The sequence below is a fragment of the Jaculus jaculus genome, chromosome 14 (genome assembly GCF_020740685.1).
Source record: "Jaculus jaculus isolate mJacJac1 chromosome 14, mJacJac1.mat.Y.cur, whole genome shotgun sequence".
Taxonomy (NCBI): Eukaryota; Metazoa; Chordata; class Mammalia; order Rodentia; family Dipodidae; genus Jaculus; species Jaculus jaculus.
In genome coordinates this window covers 9,636,912-9,660,990 of record NC_059115.1, presented here as the reverse complement: position 1 = coordinate 9,660,990, position 24,079 = coordinate 9,636,912, and the positions used below count along the sequence as shown (strand labels likewise).

Here is a 24,079-nt window from a genome sequence, read left to right as displayed (position 1 = left end):
CAGAACCTCGTTCCCATCAGGAGTCTTGAAGTGCACCTTCTTGAGGGCATGAAGAACCTGGGGGAGGGAGGGAGACGTTGCAGACTAGCCAGGGCCAGTCCTGGGACTCACCCAAAATGCCATTGACTGTTGATCTCTGCAGTGAGCCAGGGCAGCTCCACCCAAGTTGGGCTTGCTTGCCAACCAGCCAAGCATAAAAGGTGAGTTCGAACCCAGCAGCACATCTGTGGATTGGTGGTTACTTGGGGTAAGGGTGATGGAAGTGGTAGCTCACAGGTCCAGGGGTGTCTCCTTCCTGGTTGATGAAAGTGTTCTCAAATTACCTGTGGTCGTTTTGCACAAGTTTGATCATTCCAAAAGCCACTGAATCATTCATCTTAAATGGATGAACTGTGTTCTAGTCAAATCATACCTTACATTAAAATCCATGTTTAAAAAGTATGGGTTGAAAAGAAAAAATGTCAAGCATGGCCACCATTGTAGAAATGAGGACCTGGGGCTTAGGAAACACCCCTGGGTGGACGTGGACCGGATGGCACAAGTACAAATACTGTGTTCAAAAGGCTACAAAAGGGCTGGAGAGATTGCTCAGTGGTTAAGGTGTTTGCCTGCAAAGGTAAAGGACCCAGTACCCATGCAAAGCCAGATCCAGATGCACTAGGTGGCGCATGTGTCTGGAGTTTGTTAGCAGTGGCTAGGTCCATCCTTTCTGTCCTATGACTCTATCCTATTTCTCTATCTATTATTAATATAAAATTATATGTATCTATTATAAATATCATATATGTGATCTGCCTCTTTTTCTCTCTCTCCCTCTCTTTATCTCTCTCAAATAAATAAATAAATAAATTGTAAAATAAACCTACACTAACGTCCCAGGTGAATAAACTTGAACCCTTCAGTGATTTTCCTTCAAACCTCATTTTCCTCACCGATGACAAGGGATTATGAGGCTCTGAAGAGAAGGTTATAAGGAAGAGAACCAGGCTGGCCATGGAGAATATTAACAAGGAACATGGCTCCACAGCAGAATTGCACATGTAATCATGATCATCACCATCGATTTCATCACCATTATTGCTGTCCACAGAGGGACAGGGCTCTGAACAACTCACCTGGGGAAACTTGTACAGCCCCAGAAGCCTGGCCATGGACACAGACAGGGCTGACCGCGTGTCCCCGACCATGGCAGCCCGAGGAGGACCAGGATGACATGTGTAGTTGGGGACGGGCTCCTCCTGCCCCATGAGAAAGCCCATCGTCCCACGCAGGGCGCCGCGCACCGAGTCCCCAGAGTTGCGGATGGAGAAGCCCAGCGTCAGGTTGGGCAGCAGCTGGGGGCTCCTATTGATCTCCTCCACGGCAAAGACTAAACCCTGGAGCTGGGCATGGTGGCACCTGCCTTTAATCCCAGCATTAGGGAGGCAGATATGTGTAGATCACCATGAGTTCGAGGCCAGCCTAAGACTACATAGTGAATTCCAGGTTAGCCTGGGCTACAGCGAGACTCCACCTTGAAAAATCAAATCAAAGGCTGGGCATGGTGGCACAGGCCTTTAATCCCAGCACTTGTGAGGCACCGGTAGGAGGATTACCATGAGTTCGAGGCCACCCTGAGATGACACAGTGAATTCCAGGTCAACCTGGGCTAGAGTGAGACCCTGCCTCAAAAAAGAAAAAAAAATCAAATCAAAAAAAAAAATAGAAAGAAAGAAACCCTGGGCCACTCTAGCCCCACGCATAAACACTGAATGAAAGAGAAGCTCACGTATTGCACTCATTACAGGGTGCATGGAACAGGAATGAACAGCGAGTGACTCAAGAGCACTCGTCACGAATATGCTGCTTGGCAGCATCGTTAGAATACCCAAAGGGAATTAATAATAAATACATTTTTAATTTTTTAAAAAAAGAGAGCTGTCTGTGGCTCAGTGGTAAAGTATTTGCCTAACACAGATGAGACTCTAGGCTCAATTCCAGATACACATGCACACACACAAACATGCATGTCAACAGCCAGTGATGGTGAAACTGAGTGTGCAAAACGGGAAGGCTCATGCATTTTCTGAATGAGTACAAAATGCTTGCAGCTGTTTTGGAAAGCACTTTGACAATGTTGTGCACACGAGTGTGTACGTGTGTTTAAATGTGTGTGCACTTGTGTGGGATTGGTACAAGTACAGAGGTCAGCATTGACTATCTTCCACACTCTCCACCTTTCTAAAACATGCCTCTGCAAACAAATTCTAGAAGCATGTGCCATTTTGAGCATCTGGCTTTACCTGGGTACTGGGGAACTAAACCTAGGCCAACAGGTTTTGCAAACATCACCTTTAATCACTCCCATCTCCCCAGCCCCACCTTACTTTTTAAGACAGGGTCTCTTGCTAAAGCCAAAGGTCACTGGTTTCGGGCAAATTAGCTAGCCAATAAGTCCTAGACATCATTCTAAGTCTGCCTCTCACTTTACCCACTAAGCTGTCTTGAGTGTGTGAGTGTGTGTGTGAGAGAGAGAGCGAGAGATGTGGTGTGGGATGTCCAGGGTGTGGTGTGTGAGAGAGAGGTGGAGTGGTTTATGCAAGTGTGCATGCCCACACCCTCGCCTGAAGTAGCTGGAGAGTAAATCCAGGTGTCCTGCTCCATCACCCTGCCACCTTTCCTATGTGAGCCAAGTCTTTGTTGCTGTGGTTGTTGTTGTCGTTGTTATTGTTGTTATTGTTTGAGATAAAGTCTCACTCTAGCCCAGGCTGACCTGGAACTCTCTCTGTAGTCCCAGGCTGGCCTTGAACTCACATCAATTCTCCTACCTCTGCCTCCCAAGTGCTGGGACTAAAGGTGTACCCCATCATGTTCAGCAATAGTCTCTTTTTATAATTTTATTTATTTATTTATTTATTTATTAGAGAAAGAGAGAATGGGTGTGCCAGGGCCTCCAGCCACTACAAAAGAACTCCAGACGCATGCACCACCTTGTGCATCTGGCTTATGTGGGTCCTGGTGAATCTAACTGAGGCCTTTGGCTTTGCAGGCAAACACCTTCACCGCTAAGCCATCTCTCCAGCCCCCAGAGTCTGTTTTAACCAGAAGCTCTCTGGGTTTCTTTTTTATCATGAGCCCCAGTGATCCTCAAGTCTCTGCTCCCTTGCAGAAATGGGGTTGCAGACATACGTGGCAATACCTAGTTATTTATATGGGTCCTGGAAAACAAACTTGAATAGCCTCTCAGGACATCTCAGGCCCTTATGCTTTCACAAGAAGTGTTCTTAAACACTGGTCCATCTCCCCAACCCTCATTTTTTATTGTTAAGACAGGGTCTAGAATTGTGGGACTTGTTCTGTGGTTAAAGGTACTTGCTACACAATCCTGGTTCACCTGAGTTCAATCCCCCACCCATGGAGAAAGAAAAAAATTAAGAAAAGGTTTTTAGTTTGGTTTCCTTTTTTTTTTTTTGATTTTCTGAGGTAGGGCCTCACACTAGCTCAGGCTGACCTGGAATTCACTATGTAGTCTCAGGGTGGCCTTGAACTCTCGGCGATTCCCCTCCCGAGTGCTGGGATTAAAGGTGTGAGCCACCACACCCGTATTGAAGGAGCTCTCTCACAAAGCCTGCAGGCCAAGGTTCAGTTCCTCAGTACTCATGTAAAGTCAGATGGAGTTCATTAGCCATGACAAGAGGCCCTATTTTCTCTCTCTCTTTCTGCCTCTCTCTCTACCTCTCATATGCTCTCTTTCACACACACATACACACAAACAAATAAATAAAAATATTTTGGGACTAGACAGATGGCATAGCAGTAAAGGCACTTGCATGCAATGCCAAAGGACCCAGGCTCACCTCCCAGGACCCACACAATCCAGGTACACAAGGTGGCGCATGCATCTGGAGTTCATTTGCAGCAGCTGGAGACCCTAGCATGCCCATTCTCTCTCTGTGTCTCTCTCCCTCCCTCTCAAATGAATAAACAAAAATTTAAAAATAAAAATATTTTTAAGAGAAAATAAAAGGTGGGTACTCGCTCTGTAGCCAAATGTGATCTGAAACTCGCGGCCCCGTGCCTCCTCCCCAAAGTGCTAGAACTAGTCACGTACCTCACACGCAGCAGTCTTGGCAAATTGTTGAATAACGCTAAAACCTAGAAAATTGTAAAGGAATAATCAAAAGGATGGTGTTGGGAACTTCGGTCTGCAAAGACAAGTCGGGACACCCAATACAGAAATGTGCAAGTAGAATACAGACAGAGAGGAACGTCAGAGGCTGGGCACAGATGAACAGACATATTAGTTGTACATTTACTCGTTAAATGAACATACCTTCAGGTCTCTGTTCTAAGCACAACAGATAGACAAGAGGATCAAGAATCCATGGCAAATGGAGTATGACCAATTTGCCATACGTTCCTGTAATAAAGTTCTGAGTTTTAAAAAATAGAGAAAGACCAGGCATGGTGGCACATGCCTTTAAACCCAGCATTCAGGAGGCAGAAGTGGATTGCTGTGAGTTCAAGGCCTGCCTAAGACTATAAAGTGAATTCCAGGTCATCCCGGAATAAAACCCTATCTCAAAGAAAAAAAAAAAAAAGATAGAGAAAAGGATAAAAATAGAAGTGAGGAGACAATTGAGGAGTGTGTCGATACTATCTCTGCTAAGGTTATTGGTGACAATTCACCATGTTATTTGTTCTTAATAAATAAAATATTCATATTAATAAAAAAATAATCTCACTGGTTTATCAATTAAGGCACTTGCCAGCAAAGCCAAAGGACCCAAGTTTGATTCCCCAGTACCCACATAAATCCAGATGCACAGGATGGCGCATGTGTTTGGAGTTTGTTTGCAATGGCTAGAGGCCCTGGTGCACCCATTCTCTATCTGTCTGTGCCTGTCTGTGCCTCTCTCTCTCTCTCTCTCCCTCCCTCTCTCTCTCTCTCTCTCATAAATAAAATATTTTTTAATCTTATTAAAGGGGCTGGAGAGATTGCTTAGTGGTTAAGGCACTTGCCTGCAAAGCCAAAGGACCTCAGTTGGATTCCCCAGGTGCACAAGGTAACACATGCATCTGGAGTTCGTTTGTAGTATGTGGTGGTTTGATTCATAACCTTAGGTGTTCTGAATGCTAGGCTCTCAGCTGATGGAGATTTGGGAATTAATGCCTTCTGGAGGGAGTATATTGTTGGATGTGGGCCTATGAGTATTATAGCCAGTTTCCCCAAGCTGGTGTTTGACATACTCTCCTGTTGCTATTATCCACTTTATGTTGGTCAGGGCATGATATCCACCCTCTGTTCATGCCATTGTTTTCCCCTGCCATCGTGGAGCTTCCCCTTGAGCCTGTAAGCCAAAAGTTTGGTGATTTCTACCATCAATGTGAACCTCACTGCAACAATATTGTAGTACTGAGGAGTAGGATTGCTGCTAGACACCCGACTGTGTGGCTTTGGCCTTTTGAGTTGATTTTCAAGAGAAATGTGGAAGGATTCAAAACCCTGGCCTGAGAGACACCTTGCAGTGATGTAAGCACAGCTTGATGGACTATTCTGGTCAGAGTTGAAAGACCTGGATGCAGTAAGAACTATGGACTGTGAGGTTTGGCTTATGAGGGTGAGAAAGAGCTGTGCCTGGACTGGACTAGCGGCAGTTTGTGTGAGAAGCTTGCTGTTATGCCCGTGTCCTGAAAAGTTGCGCAGAGTTTCTTTGTGTAGAAATGAACTGGTGTGAGCAGAGGGATATGGCACAGAAAAAAAAAATCTTTGGGTGAACTGCTGCCCATTAAGCTGCAATTGAGAGATAACAATCTTTGAGATTGGGCCAGCTGACCTGCACTGGGGAACAGAAAGAATGTAGACTCTTTTGAAGGGGCCTGAGTGTTCAAGGAGTGTCCTGTTCTTCAAAGTTTGCCTTATTCCCCCCTAGATTAACAAATTGGCACCCTACCTGGTATTGTGGAGTATAAGAAATGCAGGAAAGAGAGGGCCATTGAATTTGCAACATGGTCTTGTGTTTTGGAAACAGCAATGGGCAGTGTGAAGCAGGTTTGCTGGATGCCTGCATGGAGACCCCATGGGGCCACGAGTATGAACTGTGGGTTGCAGCAGAGACCCAGTGGAGATGCCAGACCATGGATGGCTGCCAAGGAGAGCTGCCAGGCCTGGATGAAGTTTTCCAGGACTGTGAGTAGCCTAGCTGGAGGGGTGGAATTGGAAATACCAGAGACTTGTTGCTGGTTAGAATTACTGGATTTAGAAACTTGTCACTGGCTAGAGTTGCTGGACTTGGAGCTACAGAGTTTGATGTTTGCCCTGTTTAAATATTGTATTGGTTGAATTTTTTTTATTGCTATGCCCAATGCCATCTTTCGCAGTGCATTTATTCTGTGCCATTATGGATTTGGGAGAAATTTTTTTGGCATTATGGCTCAGTTAAAAGATCTTGGACTGAAGCCGGGCATGGTGGCACATGCCTTTAATCCCAGCACTTGGGTGGCAGAGGTAGGAGGATCACCATGAGTTCAAGGCCACCCTGAGACTACAGAGTTAATTCCAGGTCAGCCTGGACCAGAATGAGACCCTACCTCGAAAAACCAAAAAAAAAAAAAAAATCTTGGACTGTGGGAATGTATGAACATCATTGGAATTGATTAAAAGCTGTGGGGAAGGAATACATCCCTGTTACTGAAAACTTAAAACAGGGGTAGTCATGAGCCCTAGGGGTGTAACATCTGCTGATGTCTCGATAAATGTATATACTATGCTTATCAAACTGCCCAGTAAGCACTTCTGTTAATGTTCACACCCTTATATTAATGCTACTCTCATTTTTGGTAGAGAATCTTCTCTTTTCAGATGGCAGTGACCTTGGGACAACTCAGAAGGTATCATGGTGATGGAAAGAAATGACCACAGTGCTCAGTACTGCAGTATCTCTATCACACTTTCCAAGGCTCAGGGTCTAATGCGGAAGAGGTGGCAGAAAGAATGTAAGAGCCAAACGAAGGTTAAGACTCCTTACAACATGCTCCTCCAGACACAAAACGGCCTGGATATCCATGGCCTCACAGTGCCTGACACTACCTGCATAAGACCATCATAAGAGGAGGAAAAGATCATGACATCAAAAGTAAAGATAGACTGATTGAGATGGGGAGGGGGTATGATGGAGAATGGAGTTTCAAAGGGGAAAGTGGGGGGATGGAGGGTATTACCATGGGGTATTTTTTATAATCTTGGAAGTTGTTAATAAAAAATAAAAATCAATAAAAACTATGGGGACTTTTAAAGTCAATAAATGCATTATATTTTACATCATGGATGGTTATCAGTTTATGGGGGCCAGGGGTGGAATGTGACGGTTTGATTCAGGTGTCCCTCATAAACTTAGGTGTTCCGGATTCTAGGTTCCCTAGCTGATAGCAACTGTAAATTAAATCCTCCTGGAGTCCATGTATTGTTGGGGGCAGGCTTATGGGTGTTATAGCCAGTTTCCCCAAGTCAGTGTTTGGCACACTCTCTCTGTCTAAATAAATAAATAAATAAAATAGTTTTAAAATAAAAAGGGGGCTGGAAAAATGTGCTAGCAGTTAAGGCACTCACCTGCAAAGCCTAAGGACCCAGGTTCAATTCGCCAGTACCCATGTAAAACCAGATGCACAAAGTGGCACGTGTATCTAGCGTTCATTTGCAGTGGCTAGAGGCCCCGCCCACCCATCCATATCTTTCTCTCTCTCTCTCTTTCTCTCTCTCCTTGCAAATAATTAAATAAAAATTTAAAAACAAAAATGTTTAAGCACCAGAGTTCAGTTCGCTAGTACTCATGTAAAGCCAGATGAACAGAGTGGTGCACGTGTCTGGTATTTGTTTGCAGTGATGGGAGGCCCTACTGTGCCCATTTCCTCTCTCTCATTCATACTTCCTTTCTCTCTCTTCCTCCCTGCAAATAAATAAATAAAGATATTTTTAAGAAAAGAAAATTCTGAACAAAGTTCTCCTATTGGGTGGAGGATGCTGCTCCCAGAAGCCATGGGTATAAATGGTAAATCCCAGTGCCAGGGATGAGAGATGCCTCCTCATGAGTTGTTGGTCAGGGAGGCTGCAGAGGCCCTCAACAACATAGTCTGTTTCCATTTCTTGTAGTAGCCCATTAAAACTAGATGGCAGGGGGCTGGAAAGATAGCTCAGCAATTAAAGTGCTTGCTTGCAAAGCCAAACAACCCAGGTTCAATTCCCCAGTACCCATGTAAAGCCAGATGCATCGAGTGGTGCATGTGTCTGGAGCTCATTTGCAGCAGCTGGAGGCCCTGGTACACTCATTCATTCTCTCTCTCTCTCTCTCTCTCTCTCTCTCTCTCTCTCCCTCTCTCTCCTTTAAATAAATAAATATTTTAAAAAAATACTAGCCAGGGGGCTGGAGAGATGGCTAAGCAGTTAAAGTACTTGCCTGCAAAGCCAAAGGACCCAAGTTTGAATCCCCAGGACCCAGGTAAGTCAGATTCACAAGAGGACGCATGTATCTGGAGTTCGTTTGCAGTGGTTGGAGGCCCTGGTGTGCCCATTCTCTCCTCTCCTCTCCTCTCCTCTTCTCCTTCTCACTCTCTCTCTCTCATGAATAAATAAAATATTTCTTTAAATTTTTTCGTTGTTCATTTTTATTTATTTATTTGAGAGTTACAGAGAGAGAGAAAGAGTGATAGAGAGAGAAAGAGAGAGAGAGAATGGGAGCGACAGGGCTTCCAGCCACTGCAAACGAACTCCAGATGCGTGTGCCCCCTTGTGCATCTGGTTAACGGAAAATTGAGCCTCGAACCAGGGTCCTTTGGCTTCACAGGCAAGTGCTTAGCCTGTAAGCCATCTCTCCAGCCCAAAAGAATTTTTTTTAATGCCAGAAAATCCATATTGGTGAACACTCCACACATATTAGTTGCAGGATGTAAAGAAATGAAGCTGGAAGTGAACTGAAAGCTTCCTCCCCACTAGCCACAAGGTGCTGTGAGAGCTGCCGGAGGAGGACAGGCATCAGCAGTCCTACGCAGCCGGCAGACTCATCACAAATAAGCGACTACGGTGTCACGCTCAGTCCTAAACACATAAATAAACCTCATCCTCCAGGGCTCAGGGAACTTTGCAGAAGGTGGGCAAAAAGCATGTAAGTGCAAGAGAATAGAAAGGGATGGCTGTGGAATTCTGGATACAGTAGGGACATTACATTCAAGATCTCACAGCAGATGTGGTCTCCTGTACAAAATAGAACCTCTCCATATTTCATTAAGGATAGGGGAACCGGGCTGAAGAGATGGCTCAGTAGCTAAAGGTGCTTGCTTGCAAAGCCTGCCAACCCAAAGTTTAATTCCCAGTACTCACATAAAGCCAGGTACACAAAGTGTTGCATGCATCTGCAGTTTTTTGTAGCATGCAAGAGGCCCTAACAACACATACTTTCCCTCTCTCTCACTCACACTCACTCACTCTCTCACATAAATAAGTAAATAAAAATACTTTTTCAAGGCCAGGTGTGGTGGCACATGCCTTTAATCCCAGCAATTGAGAGACAGACGTAGAAGGATCACCATGAGTTCAAGGCCACCCTGAGACTACATATCAAATTCTAGGTCAGACTGAGCTAGAGTGAGACCCTACCTCAAAAATAAATAAATAAAATAAAATAAAGGGGGGGTAGGGATCCACGAGTGCCCACACCTCTCAGAATAAGTAATGATAACTGATGATTGCTGGAGAGAGGGAGTCACACTCCTCAGTGGCATCACCACTGGTGGGCTGCTGGTTCTCCAGGAAATAACCTCCCACCCATGATCACGCAAGCAGCCCTAACTTAACTCAGTCACCAAAAAAAGCATGAAAAGAGAATGCGGATTGAATAAGAAGAAGGGTTTTGGTAGGAGCAGGGAGTAAGCATACAATGTATACACCTTTGAAGGTGTCAAAAATCATAAAACTTAATAATTCGGGTTTTCAGCACACTTACGTTAAAACTCATTTGAGCTGGGCATGGTGGCGCATGCCTTTAATCTCAGCATGCAGGATCGCTGAGAGTTCGTGGCCAGCCTGAGACTACACAGTGAATTCCAGGTCAGCCTGGCCTAGAGTGATTCCCTAACCAGGGGAAAAAATAAAACTCATTTATTGTTTAGCGATACTGGAATTTGGCTCCTGGGAAGAAGGCTCGTGGGTAAAGCTGAACTCCGTAGTTCGGACCCCAGAGCCCACAGAAGGCCGCAAACGCTGTGGCAGGCTGCAGTGCCCCCAGCATGCCTTCAGGAAGAGGGCAGGCTGCCCCAGGAGAGGCCACTGAAGCCCCTGGGCCAGTTGGCTCGATGACCAGAGCGACGCTGCCTCCAGAGGTGGAGGGCGAGGCGCAACCCCGAATGCGTCCTCCTGAGCACACCGGGGCCAGTACTCACACATGAACCAAAAAAAAAACCTATTTTCTGTTTATCTTAAAATCAAATTTTACTATACATCTTTTTGCTACAATCAACCAATCACGCAAGGATGTGACTCGAGATCGCACAGCTACCATGGGCATGTCCAGTGTTCATAGCAATATGCCATCCAGCTCCCTTAAGAGTCCCGTAACCTCAGTACTTAACCTCAGTAGCTTGACACAGCCGATCTCCTATTTTCCCACCCACGCCCCACATTTCTGTCTCACCTGCCAGGGCTGGAAGCGCTGAGGGTCTGCGCACGCCCCGTCCCCGCGCTCACAGGCGATCAGGTCCTGCAGGGCATGGGCGATGCTGTGGACAGCTGTGTACGCAGCATCGATTTTACTCACTTCCTGGAAAGGGAACTCCCGCTCTCTCAGACTCTCATTCCCTGAGCAGAACTTGACACCCCCCGTCACTGTGCTGTTCCTGTGGGGCCACGTGCACCCAAAGGTGGACTCCCAGAAGCTCTCCATGAACATGTCCTCTGGGGTCCGGCTGGGGCGCAGTTGAGCGAGATACTCAGGGAACCCACGTGCCTGGCTGCTGTGATATAAGAGGCCAAATGAGCCTTGCAGGACCTGGGAGACGCCTGGAATGGTCAGGGCAAGAGCCATGTGCAGCGCACCCTTGCTGACCCACACCTGACCTGCGACACGGAGGTCCCGCAAACGGTACAGGATGAGCTGGAAGTTCGAGTTGCTCAGGAAGACCAGAACCACCTTAGCGGTGCATCTCAGCATCTTTTGAACAATAGCTTCAGTCTTCTCCGAAGACTCCTGGGAAGGAACCTGGAGGTGGAACTCAATGCAGACACCAGCCTGGCTCAGCTCCTGGGAGATCAGGGAGCTGGCCTGCTGCCCAAAGTCGTCATCCTGGGACAGAATGCCCACCCACGACCACTGAAAGTGCAGCACCAGCTGGGTCAGCGCGTGGGAGGATGTGAGGTCACTAGCCAGGGTCCGAAGGAAGGATGGGAACTGGGTCTTGTCGCTGAGGCTGGGCAGCGTGGACGAGTAACTGACCTGCAAGGGAAAGGTCCAGGCAACAGAAGAGGTAAGAAGCAGGACTAGGGTTCAGATTGATGGTCAGGTTGAAATGTGGGAAGGACACAATAAAATGAAGCAACTGGGGCTGAGGATGCAGCTCGGTTCAAGGACAGCCTGCCTAGCACGCAGGGAGCCTTGAGTGTGATCCTCAGCAGCATGGAACCTAGAATTCCAGCACTTGGAAGTTCAGGCTCGTTCTCAGATATACAATGAGGTTAAGGTTAGCCTGAGCTATATGAGACCCTACTCCAAAAAGTCAAAAATTAATAAAATACTAAAAAGTGAAAACAAAGGAAGGATAGCAAACTCACCTAGTGAGAATCCTAGCTAAGAATCTCACATCCCAGGCACATCTGCCATGCTAGGCAGACAGAGCCTCTGGCTCAATGCGGAGCAGAACTGAGACATCACCATGGCTTGAGAAATGTAAGGAGCTGCTGTTAGAACGTCCATCCCAAAACACCTCAGAGGCTAACTACAAGTACAAGAACACTTGGGACTGGTTAGAAAGTAGGCCCCCAAAGCCAGGCATGGTGATTCATGCTTTCAGTCCCAGTACACGGGAGCTGAGGTAAAAGAATCTCTATGAGACCCTACCTCGAAAAACATCATATATATATGGCATGCCCATTCTCTCTCTCTCTCTCTCTCTCTCTCTCTCTCTCTCTCTCATAAATAAATAAAAAAATTTCAGGACAGCCTGGGCTACTTGATACCTTGTCAAAAAATTTGTTTTTAGTGAAAGAGAGAAAAGTAAGTATGGACTGACTCAGCAGTTAAAGGCACTTGCTTGCAAAAGTCTGCAGGACTGGATTTGGTTCTCCATTATCATATAAAGCCAGATACCCAAAGTGGCATATGTGTCTGGAGTTTGTTTGCAAAAGCAAGAGGCACTGGCATGCCCATCCATATTCTCTGTCTCTCTGGTTCTGTCTGTCTCTCTGTCTCTCTTTCTCTCTGTCTCTCAATCCCTCTCATAAAAACTAAACATTTAAAATTTTTTAAAAGGGGGGCTGGAGAGATGACTTAACACTTAAGGCACTTGCATACAAAGCCTAAGGACCCAGGTTCGATTCCCCAGGACCCACGTAAACCAGATGCACAAGATGACACATGCATCTGCAGTCCATTTGCAGTGGCTAGAGCCCTGGCACACATTCTCTCTCTCTCTCTCTCTCTCTCTCTCTCTCTCTCTCTCCCTCTCCCTCTCCCTCTCTCTCTCTCTCTCTCTCTCTCTCTCTCTCTCTCTCTCTCTTTCCGTCCCTCAAATAAGCAAATAATTTTTAAAAATTGCAACACAATAAAAATTTTAGAAAAGTAAGTAGGTCCCACAATCTACATTTCTAAACATCTCCCAGACAATGACAATTTTCAATGTGCATTTTCGAGCAGCAAGGTCCTGAGCCGCCATGGAAACATCCAGACAACTTGTTACAATCAATCTCCATATCCACAGGGAGGCCATGTATCTGGAGTTCATTTGCAGTGGCAGGAGGTCCTGGCACGCTCATACTCACTTTGTCTGCCTCTCTTTCTCAAATAAATGATAAAAATAATTTTTAAAATTAAAAATATCTATGCTTTAACAGGAAGGATATTGCACACCCATAACCCCAGCCGTTGACAGGCTGCGGCAACTCATGACTACCAGGGTTAGCGAGAGTCACGTCCTTCCGTGGTTTAGACACAGTTGAATTGTCCATTCCCCAGCAAATAAGCTCCAACCCAAGCTACAAGTTATGTATCAAGGGGATACACACTGAGTCCAAAGCCAGCCTGAGATACACAGTCGAACACATTTTCAAAACAGGAATAGACTGCACAATGTCCGTAAAAGAGTACTTGCAGATGTGACCAGCTGGACTCTGTGCCTGGTGGCTTTTGTCCCGGGTTGTTATGCGGAATGGACAGCTCAGGAGTCTGGAATGTACATGACTTTATCCACGTGCAAAACCTTCTCCTGCCACCAGAGGGTGGTCGTTTAAACGGCTACAACAGGGTTAGATTGTTTTGGTTCATACTGAGGGACAAGGCTGACTCAATATCACACAAGTAGCGCTGGCCAGAATTTGCAATAAAACTACAAGTTATTGGGCTGGAGAGATGACTTAGCGGTTAAGGCACTTTCCAGAAAAATCAAAGGACCTAGGTTTGATTCCCCAGTACCCACATAAAGCCAGATGCACAATGTGTCACACACATCAGTTTATTTACAGTGGCTAGAGGCCCTGGTGTGCCCTTTCTTTCCTTCTTTATTTCTTCTTTCCTTCCTTCCTTCCTTCCTTTCTTTCTTTTCTCGCTCTCTCTCTCCCCCTCTTTCCCTCTCTCCCTCTTTCTATCTCTTTCTATCTCTCTCAAATAAATAAATATATGTTTAAAATACAGGTTATACCAGGTGTGGTGACCCACACCTTAGGTAGGAGGATTGCCACGAGTTCAAGCCCACACTAAGACTACATATGTCAGCCTAAGCTAGAGAGAGACCCTACCTCAGAAAACCAAAAAAATAATAATAGTAATTAATTTTTTAAATATGCAGATTACTAAATGAAATTTACATTTCAGATAAACAATGATAAAAATATGAGTTGATCCCATGAAAAGACACATTGTTATTCATTGACAACAAATAATATTTTTTTCTAAGTATTAGGAAAAATTCATGATAAAAATAATACATTCCTTGTCTGAAATCCACAGTTCACTCAAGGGCCTTTATTTATCTTATATGCAAAATAAGAATTTCTTGAGATGTGTTCAAGAAATGCAGTTTCTGTTCTGGGCATGATGGTGCATGCCTGTAGTCACAACACTCTGAAGGCTGAGGCCAGAGTATCAAAAGTTCGAGATCAGCTTGGGCTACACAACGAAGCCCTGTCTAATCCTGCTCTTGCACAGTAAAAAAAAAAAAAAAAAAAAAGAATTAGTGGCTGGAGAGATGACTTAGTGGTTAAGGCACTTGGCATCAAAGCCAAAGGACCCAGATTCATTGCCCCAGTACCCACATAAAGCCAGATGCACAAGATGGTACATGCATCTGGAGTTGATTTGCAGTGGCTGAAGGCCCTGACACACCCATTCTCTCTCTCCATCTGCTTCTTTCTTTCTCTCTCTCAAATAATAAATAAATAAGTTTTTGTAAAAAAAAAAAAATAGTTAACATTGGCTTACACTACAGCATCAATCACTTAAATGTGCCAAATTTGGGGGCTGGAAAGAGAGCTCAGCAGTTAAAGTATTTGTTAGCAAAGCCAGACAGCCTGGGTTGGATTCCCCCAGTCCCCAGTACCCATTAAAGTATGATGCACAAGGTGGCACATGCATCTGGAGTTTGTTTGCAATGGCAGAAGGCCCTGGTGCCTCTGTCTCTCTCTTTCTTTCTCTCTCCTGGCAAATAAATAAATATTTTTAAAAAGTAAATTGGGGCTGGAGAGATTGCTTAGTGGTTAAGGAACTTGCCTGCAAATCCTGAAGACTCAGGTTCGGCTCCCCAGTACCCATGTAAGCCAGATGCACAAGGTGGCACATGCATCTGGAGCTCATATGCAGTGGCTGGAGGTCCTGGCATACCCATTCTCTCTATCTCCCTCTCTCTCTCAAATAAATAAAATATTTTTTAAATAAGTAAATAAATATACCTGAATTTAAAGTGAAAGGAAAAATCTGTCCTTACAGCCATGTGTGGTGGCCCACGCCTGTAACCCAGCACTCGGGAGACCCAGACAGGAAGGCCCCTGTTGCAGGTTCCCCAGGCCAGCCTGATCTACATAGTGAGTCACAGGCTAGGAATTTTTGCAGCGTGAGACCCTGCCTGAATAAAACAAAAATGAAAAACAACAATAAACTGCTTCAGGAGCTGCCATTTTAGAAGCATTTTAATGAAGATTTACCCTGAGACACTAAGAGAGAGGTGTTCAAAGATTTACCCTGAGACACTAAGAGGGAGGTCTCAAATACATCTTATCAGCCTGCAGCAATATGTGATGATCAAACATCTATAATATTAACACAGACGTTCACAAGCAGTTTATAACAAACAGCTGCCTTTTTAAACTTTTATTTATTTATTTGCATGTGCATGTGTATGAATGTGCCGGGCCAAATACATGCACCAGTTTGCGTCTGGCTTTACATGGATGCTAAGGAATCAATCTTGGGCCTGCAAGCTTTGCAAGTAAGTGCCTTTAATCACTGAACCACTTCCTCAGCCCCCCGCACTCCCCAGCCCAACCCCCCACCCCCCCCCGGTGACTTACAGATTCACAGTTACACAGGTAGGGAAAAAGCCCTTTCTGGAAAGCTAGGAAAGTTACAAATGTGAGGCATTTAAAGATTGACTCCAGTTGATAGGCTGCATAGTCAAAGGCATGTGGGTTTCAATTGAAATCCTCATTCGACGCTGATGGAGATATAAAATGGTGCCGTAAGTATCATAGTTTGAATCTGAGATGGCCCCTAAAGGCCCAAGGGTTGGGAGCTTGGGTGCCAAAATATTGACAAAACTTTTGGAAGTGATTGGATCCTTGTGGGCTCTGAACTAATCTATGGCTTGTTTGTTTAATGGATTTTAGATGATGGTGTTTCGGGGAGGGTGTGGAAAATTGGAGGTGGGAGATATTTAGAGGAAATAGATCCTTGGGGCTGTGCCCTGGAAAAGATGTGTATTGCCCTGACCTCTTCGAATGCCTCTGCTGACGGTAAAGTAAGCAGCTCTGTCCCACCAGGCACAGCGGCTGTGAGTCTCCACCTCACCACAGGCCCAGCAACAATATTGCCAGACGAGCATAGACTGAAATTGCAGAGCAACACAGATCCTTCCTACTTTAAGCTACTTCTTTCAGGCGTCTTGTCACAGCAAGGAAGAACGAGTTCACCCTACAGCTTGGGAAAACATGTTAGTAGGTCATTAAAATTAAAGTGGGTTTCCAGTTGACTTAGCAATTCCATTAATGTACTAAAGATAATTAAAACCTCTACTCCCACTTTTGGTAGAGAATCTTCTCTTTTCAGATGGCAGTGACCTTGGAACGACACAGAAGGCACCATGGTGCTGAAAAGAAGTGACAGGAGTGCTCAGCACTGCAACATCTCTATCACACCTTCCAAGGCTCAGGGTCCATTGCGGAAGAGGTGGTGGAAAGAATGTAAGAGCTAAAGGAAGGGTAGGACTCCTTACAACGTGCTCCCCCCAGACACAAAATGGCCTGGATATCCATGACCTCACAGTGCCTGACACTACCTACATAAGACCCTCATAATAGGAGGAAAAGATCATGACATCAAAATAAAAGAGAGACTGATTGAGAGGGGGAGGGGATATGATGGAGAATGGAGTTTCAAAGGGGAAACTCGGGGGGAAGGGAGAGTATTACCATGGGATATTGTTTACAATCATGGAAGTGGTTAATTTAAAAAATTTGAAAAAAACTCTAAACACATTTTTTAAAAGCTATACATGGGCTGGAGAGATGGCTCACTGGTTAAGATGCTTGCCTGCAAAGTCTAAGGACTAGAGTTTGACTCCCCAGGACCCACATAAAACCAGATGCACAAGATGGCCCAGGCATTTGGAGTTGGTTTGCAGTGGCTGAAGGCCCTGGCACACCCATTCTCTCTGTATATCTATCTACTCTATCTATCTATCTATCTCTGTGTATGTGTCTCTTTCTCTCAAACAAATAAACTAAGTATTTTTTTAAAAAAAACTAAACATGAATGTTTACAAAAACAGCATAAGTTGGAGTCCTAAAAGGAAAGAAGTTTGAATTACTTTTCTTGTTGCCATGATCAAATGCTTTGACAATAACTTAAGAGGCTGGTAGGATAGCTCAGTCAATGAAATGATAGCCTTTCAACTTGAGAACCTGAGTGTGATTCCCCAGAACACCTAAAAAAGCCAAGTGTGACAGCATGCATTTGCAATCCCAACACTCCGGAGAAAGAGACAGACAGATACCTAGGGCTTGCTTGCCAGCAGTCCAGCACAGAGGGTAAGCTCTGAGCCAGTGACACACCTGTGGTTTAGTGGTTATCTTCAGATAGGAGTGATAGGAAGTTGTACCTAATGGAAACAGGTTGTCTCTTTCCAGGATGATAAAAATGCTGTCAAATTACCTGTGGAAATTGTGCACAACTCTGATCATTCTCAAAGATCCGAGGGGCTGGAGAGATCACTCGGTGGTTAAAGACACTTGCTTGCAAAGACTGATGACCAGATTCAATTCCCCAGTACCCAAGTAAAACCAGAGGCACCAAGCGGCACATGTGTCTGGAGTTCATTTGCAATGACTGGAGGCCCTAGCATGCCCATACTCATTCTCTCTCTCTTGTCTCTTGTCTTGACTCTCTCTCACTCTCTCTCTCTCTCGTAAATAACTTTTTAATTTTTATGAGAGAAAGAACATTTGAGAAAGAGAGAGAATTGGCACTCCAGGGCCTCTAGCCACTGCAATCAAACTCCAGACACGTGTGCATGTATGACCTTGGCTGGCAATTGGTTTATGAGAGTTCTAGGGAGTTGAACCTGGGTCCTTAGGCTTCACAGGCAAATGCCTTAACCTCTAATCCATCTCTCCAGCCCCAAATAATTTTTTTCTTTTTCTTTTTTCTTTTTTTAAGGTAGGGTCTCACTCTGGCCCAGCCTGACCTGAAATTAACTATGTAGTCTCAGGGTGGCCTCAAACTCATGGAGATCCTCCTACCTCTGCCTCCTGAGTGCTGGGATTAAAGGCATGTGCCACTATGCCTGGCTCCAAATATATTTTTTAAATAAATAAAAGCCACTGAATTATTCACCTTTATTGGGTAAATCATACACTATGCAAATTCACACTAAAATTTCATGTTAAAAGTATGAGTTGATAAGATAAAATGTCTATCAAACATGAACACCAGTCTGAGAATAACACTGAGGACATAGGATTCAGGAGCTGGGAAGGACATAGACAGGAGGTCATGAGCAAAATTATCTGTATTGGAAACCCAACACACTAAGGCTAGAGAGATTGCTCAGTGGTTAAGGCGCTTGCCTTTAGAACCTAACTACAAGAGTTCAGTTCCCCAAATACCCACGTAAAGCCAAATGCACAAAGTGGCACATGCATCTGGAGTCCTTTTGCAATGGCTAGAGGCCCTGGTGTGCCCATTCTGTCTGTCTGTCTCTCTACTATCTCTCTCTGCTTGAAAATAAATAAATAAATAAATAAATAAATAAATAAAAGTTTAGTGCCTGGAGATATTGCTTAGTGGTTAAGGCACTTGCCTACAAAGCCAAAGGATCCTGGTTCGACTCCCCAGGACCCACATAAGCCAGATGCACAAGAGGGTGCATGCATCTGGAGTTCCTTGGCAGTGGCTGGAGGCCCTGGCATGCCCATTCTCTCTCTTTCTCTCTTTCTTTCTCTCTCCCTGCCTCTTTCTCTCTGTCACTCTCAAATAAGTAAAATAAATTAATAAGCTTTTTAAAAGTTTTAAAAATCCAACCTGGCATCCAAGCTGAATGAACTAGAATTCATCAGTACTTTTTCTCAAAACCTCATGTTCCTCATCTGTGCTGAGATTATGGGCCTCTGAAAATAAAATTAAATTAGGCATGGAGAGTGCTCACAGGGAGCACGGCACCAGAGAGGAGCTGCTCCGAATCCTGACCTCCGCCGTCGATTCCATCACCATCACTGCTGTCCACGGAGGGACAGGGCTCTCAACAACTCACCTGGGGAAACTTGTACAGCCCCAGAAGCCTGGCCATGGACACAGACAGGGCTGACCGCGTGTCCCCGACCATGGCAGCCCGAGGAGGACCAAGATGACACGAGTAGTTGGGGAGGGGCTCCTCCTGCCCCGTGAGAAAGCCCATCGTCTCACGCAGGGCGCCGCGCACCGAGTCCCCAGAGTTGCGGATGGAGAAGCCCAGCGTCAGGTTGGGCAGCAGCTTGGGGCTCCTATTGATCTCCTCCACGGCAAAGACAAAACTCTGGGCCACCCGGTAGCCCCATGGAGAAACGCTGCAGGGAAGAGAAGCTCATGTGTATCGCTGGTTATGGGGTGGATAGAACAGGAATGAATGTAGGTACTGGGGAACTGAACCCTGGGCCATCCATCAGGCTTTGCAAGCAAGCACCTTTAACTACTGAGACGTCTCTCCAGCCCCCTTCTACCTTCTTTGAGACAGGGCCTTTCTTGTTTGTCCCTGGGAAGGACAGTCTATCTCTCCCTCAAGATTTGGGATTCTCGTGGATCTGCCTCCCATTGCTTCGGGGTTACAGAGCATGGGACCCTTGGCTTCTGGCTTTTATGTAAGTGCTGGGGATTCATTAAGCTTGTGTTAACAGGCTTGGGAAGCAAGAGCCTTTCACTGCTAAGGCAGCTCCCTGGTATTATCCTGCGGCTGTTTTGCCAGGGCTGGGATGACAGGTGAGTGCCAGTACCTGGTTTTCACATGGGCTCAGACTGCTAACCCAGCAGGCACTTTGCCCACTGAGCTATCTCAAGGAGCCAGCCCCTTCATTGTTTTATAAATACCGGGGAGCTGGCTTAGCAGTGAAAAGCTCTTGCTTCCCAAGCCTGCTAACCCAAGTTGAATGAATCCCCAGCACTTATATAAAAGTCAGAAGCCAAGGGTCCCGTGCTCTGTAACCCTCAAGCAATGGGAGGCAGATCCAGGAGAATCCCAAATCTTGAGGGAGAGATAGACTGTCCTTCCCAGGGACAAACAAGAAAGGCCCTGTCTCAAAGAAGGTACAAGGGGTCTGGAGAGACGTCTCAGTAGTTAAAGGTGCTTGCTTGCAAAGCCTGATGGGTGGCCCAGGGTTCAGTTCCCCAGTAACCACATATAGCCAGATGCACAAAGTGGCACGTGTGTCTGGAGTTGGTTTGCTGTGGCAGGAGGCCCTGGTGTGCTCATTCCCTCTCTCTCTCCCCTTTCTCATAAACAAATAATTTTTTTTTAAAAAGTGGTCTGGAGAGATGGCTCAGTGGTTAAGATGCTTGACTGCAAAGCCTAATGACCCAAGTTCAATTCCCCAGTATCCACATAAAGCCAGATGCACAAAGTGGTGCATACGTCTGATTTTGTTCATTTGCAGAGGCTAGAGGCCCTGACTCATTCTTTCTTTCCTTCTCTCTCCCTTCCTCCCTTCAAATAAATTAAAAAGAAAAGAAGGTGGAAGGAAAGGACAAACTCTGAGGCTATCTTCTCACTCTACAAATGCACCATGGTCCATGTGTGCACATACGGAAGACCACCAACTCCACTAATGAGGTTCCTCAGTGCAATGGGAGTGGAGAAGAGAGGATATACGAGGATGACACCAGAGGAATGGGACCCCCCACATGATTTGTCCATATAGTAAGGTGCATAATTAATAATTAAAAAAGAAAGATTCTCACTACATAGTTCACTCTGGCCTAGAACTCACAATCCTCCTGCCTGAGCTTCCCAAGTTCTGAACTGAAAGTCATGCACCTCTCACATGACAATCTCTCAATTTTTTTAAGTAAAGCTAAACATAGACATCTTTTAAAATTATATGATCGAATGGACAGAATTGGGAACTTCTGTGTACAAAGACAGACTGGGAACCCAAAACAAAAATGTGCAGAGTCAGCCATAGTGGCGCACGCCTTTAATCCCAGCACTTGGGAAGCAGAGGTAGGAAGAGCACCATGAGTTCAAGGCCACCCTGAAATACATAGTGAATTCCAGGTCAGCCTGGGCTACAGTGAGACCCTACCTTAAAAATAAAAGTGTGCAAAGAGAACAGAGATAGAGAGGAACACCAGGGGCTGGTACCTAATGAAGATATTGTTTTGTTTGGTTCTGTTTTGTTTTGTTTTGTTTTGTTTAAGCAGGGTCTCACTCTAGCCTTTCTCCTGTCATCACTTCTGCTGGATTTCATGGCAGGAAACAGATCAACTGGGTTCTTGTGACAGGATCAACATCAAGATAAAAATAGAAGCACAAGGGCAGAAGAGGCTTAGCTGTTAAGGCACTTGCCTGCAAAGCCTAAGGACACAGGTTCAATTCTCCAGGTCCCACGTTAGCCAGATGCACAGAGTAGCATGCATCTGGAGTTCTTTTGCAGTGGCTAGAGTCCCTGGCATGCCCATTCTCTCTTTCTCTCTCCCCCTCTGTCCCTCTGTATCTAATAAATAAATAAATAAAATGATTTTTAAAAGATTTTTAAAAATAGAAGCACAATCTGGGCATGGTGGCACACGCCTTTAATTTCAGTACTCAGGAAGCAAAGGTAGGAGGAGTGAGTTCGAGGCCAGCCTAAGACTACATAGTGAATTCCAGGTCAGCCTGCGCTACAGTGAAACCCTACCTCGAAAAAACAAAAAAAAATAGCACATCTCTATTAAGAAATGTACATGATTATATAGATATATATTCTGCCTTAATCCCTAAGCACAAAGAATAGACAAGAAAGAGGAGAATCTACCAGGAAGTCCATGCAGGACAGCAAGAATCATCCATATTTTCTTCATCTACAAGCCAGAAAAAGAGAGAGAGAGAGAGAGAGAGAGAGATACTAATAAAGCCAGAGCAATGCAGCCCCGGCATTGGGACAGACAGACATGCTGGCCATCCAGCTGACAGTGTGAGAATTAGGCCCTGCCCACGGTTTCAGGAAACTTCCTTCAGGGCTCCCCAGCACTTACCCAGAAGGTGGCAGCCCAGCTGGCGGGAACGTGAAGTCAAACAGGGTAACGTTGTAGAAGAACAAGATGGAGAAGCTGCCCCCGATCACCACATCCCCGGCTCGCTCGAAGCGAGGCGTCTCCCCTGGCAACCGCCAGCCTATTGGTCCAGAAAGGGCCCCAGAGACACGGCCCATGAGAGCACCAAGCAGGATGCAAAGCCACATGCCTGCCAGGATCTGGACAGCCGCTGGCATGTCAGCCCCGTGTGGGGCAGCGCCTAGCAGTGGCAGGAGCTTTTATCTGGGAGCTCGCCCCTGATGAAGGACCTGATACTGGGACCTCCATGTTTGCAAGCTGTAGAAACAAGGGTCATGGGCACTAAATCCCAGAGCCATTAAAAGTTTCGCTTCCTTTTCCTGAGGTTTCCTAGCCTCCCTCCACCCAGTGTCATCAGCCCTGACACCATCTGCAGACCACAGGGAAAGAGACGATCGGTCCTGCCTGCCTCCTGGGGGACCAGAAAGCCCAAGACCAGCTGTGTGCAGTGTGCCAAGGGCACTGTTTTAGACAGGTCCCAGGAGGGTACAAGAGGCACAGAGGCCTTGACCCCTTGTGCATCACAGGGCAGCATGGTGATGGGACCAGACCTCCCGCCTGACCCAGGGTGCAAAGGGCCTCAGGCAGGACAGGGCATCTTCAGCTGCAGCAGGCAGCCCAGGCTGAGCTGATGCCTCTCTGTGGTCAGGGAGGCTGGGTCCCAGCAGGGCAGAGAAGCTGGGATGTGAACAAGTCCCCAGCACGGAGCAGGAAAGATAGTGCTCTCTCCTCATGAGACATGGCAGCAGCCATCTGTGCAACAAAAAAAGTGTTCAATATCCTCAGCCATCAAGAACATAAAACTGGGGCTGGAGAGATGGCGTAACAATTAAGGTGTTTGCCTGCAAAGCCAAAGGACCCAGGGTTCAATTACCCAGGACCCACGTAAGCCAGATGCACAAGGGGGCTCATGCATCTGGGTTCGTTTGCAGCAGCTGAAAGCACACATATGTCTTTTTCTCTATGTCTCAAGTAAATAAATAAAATTTAAAGACTTTTTATTTAATTTTATTAGTTATGTATGCAGTGTGTATTCAGCCATGTTAGTAACATCATTTTTTTAATATATTTTATTTATTTATTTATTTGAGAGAGGGAAAACAGGGAGAGAGAGAGAGAGAATGGGCATGCCAGGGCCTCCAGCTACTGCAGAAGAACTTCAGATGCATGCGCCGCCTTGTGCATCTAGCTTACATGGGTCCTGGAAAGTCAAACCGGGATCCTTTTGCTTTGCAGACAAATGCCTTAACAGCTAAGTCACCTCGCTAAGTCATCTCTCCAGCCCACCATGGTTTTGGGCTTTTTTTGTTTGTTTGTTTTGGTTTGGTTTGGTTTGGTTTTTGGTTTTTCAAAGTAGGGTTTCACTCTAGCCCTGGCTCACATGGAATTCACTAGAGTCTCAGGCTGGCCTTGAACTCACAGCAATCCTCCTACCTCTGCTTCCTGAGTGTTAGGATTAAAGGCATGCACCACCATGCCTGGCTTACACCTGGTTATTTTTAAAGACTTTTTAAAAAAGAACATACAATTGTTTGTGGTTTTGTTTTCTTGTTTTTCAACGTAGGGTTTCACTCTAACTCAGGCTGACCTGGAATTCACTACATATTCTCAGGCTGGCCTCAAGCTCCCTACCTCTGCCTCCCGAGTGCTGGGATTAAAGGCATGTGCCACCTGACCTGGCTATACAATTATTTTCTGAAACAGGGTGTCACGTGGCCCAGGCTAGCCTCAGGTACACTATATAGCTGAGGATGCCTTTGAACTTCTGATCTTAGTGCACCTCCAGAGAGTTGGAATTAAAAATGTGTACCAGAGCTGAAGAGTTGGTGTAGCAGTTAAGGCATTTATCTGCAAAG

General features: G+C 45.7%; 1 protein-coding gene across 1 annotated transcript; it reads right to left on the bottom strand.

Annotated features, from left to right (window-relative positions):
- Nucleotides 1-238: 238 nt before the first annotated feature.
- LOC123454585 (vomeronasal type-2 receptor 1-like) lies at nt 239-22,351 on the bottom strand. Its single transcript, XM_045133280.1, has 5 exons — nt 22,146-22,351; nt 19,195-19,486; nt 10,662-11,459; nt 1,116-1,352; nt 239-295 (listed from the first exon to the last, which is right to left on the bottom strand). Exons 1-5 carry the CDS (start codon nt 22,349-22,351, stop codon nt 239-241), a joined length of 1,590 nt encoding a protein of 529 aa, XP_044989215.1.
- Between the last annotated feature and the right edge of the window lie 1,728 nt (nt 22,352-24,079).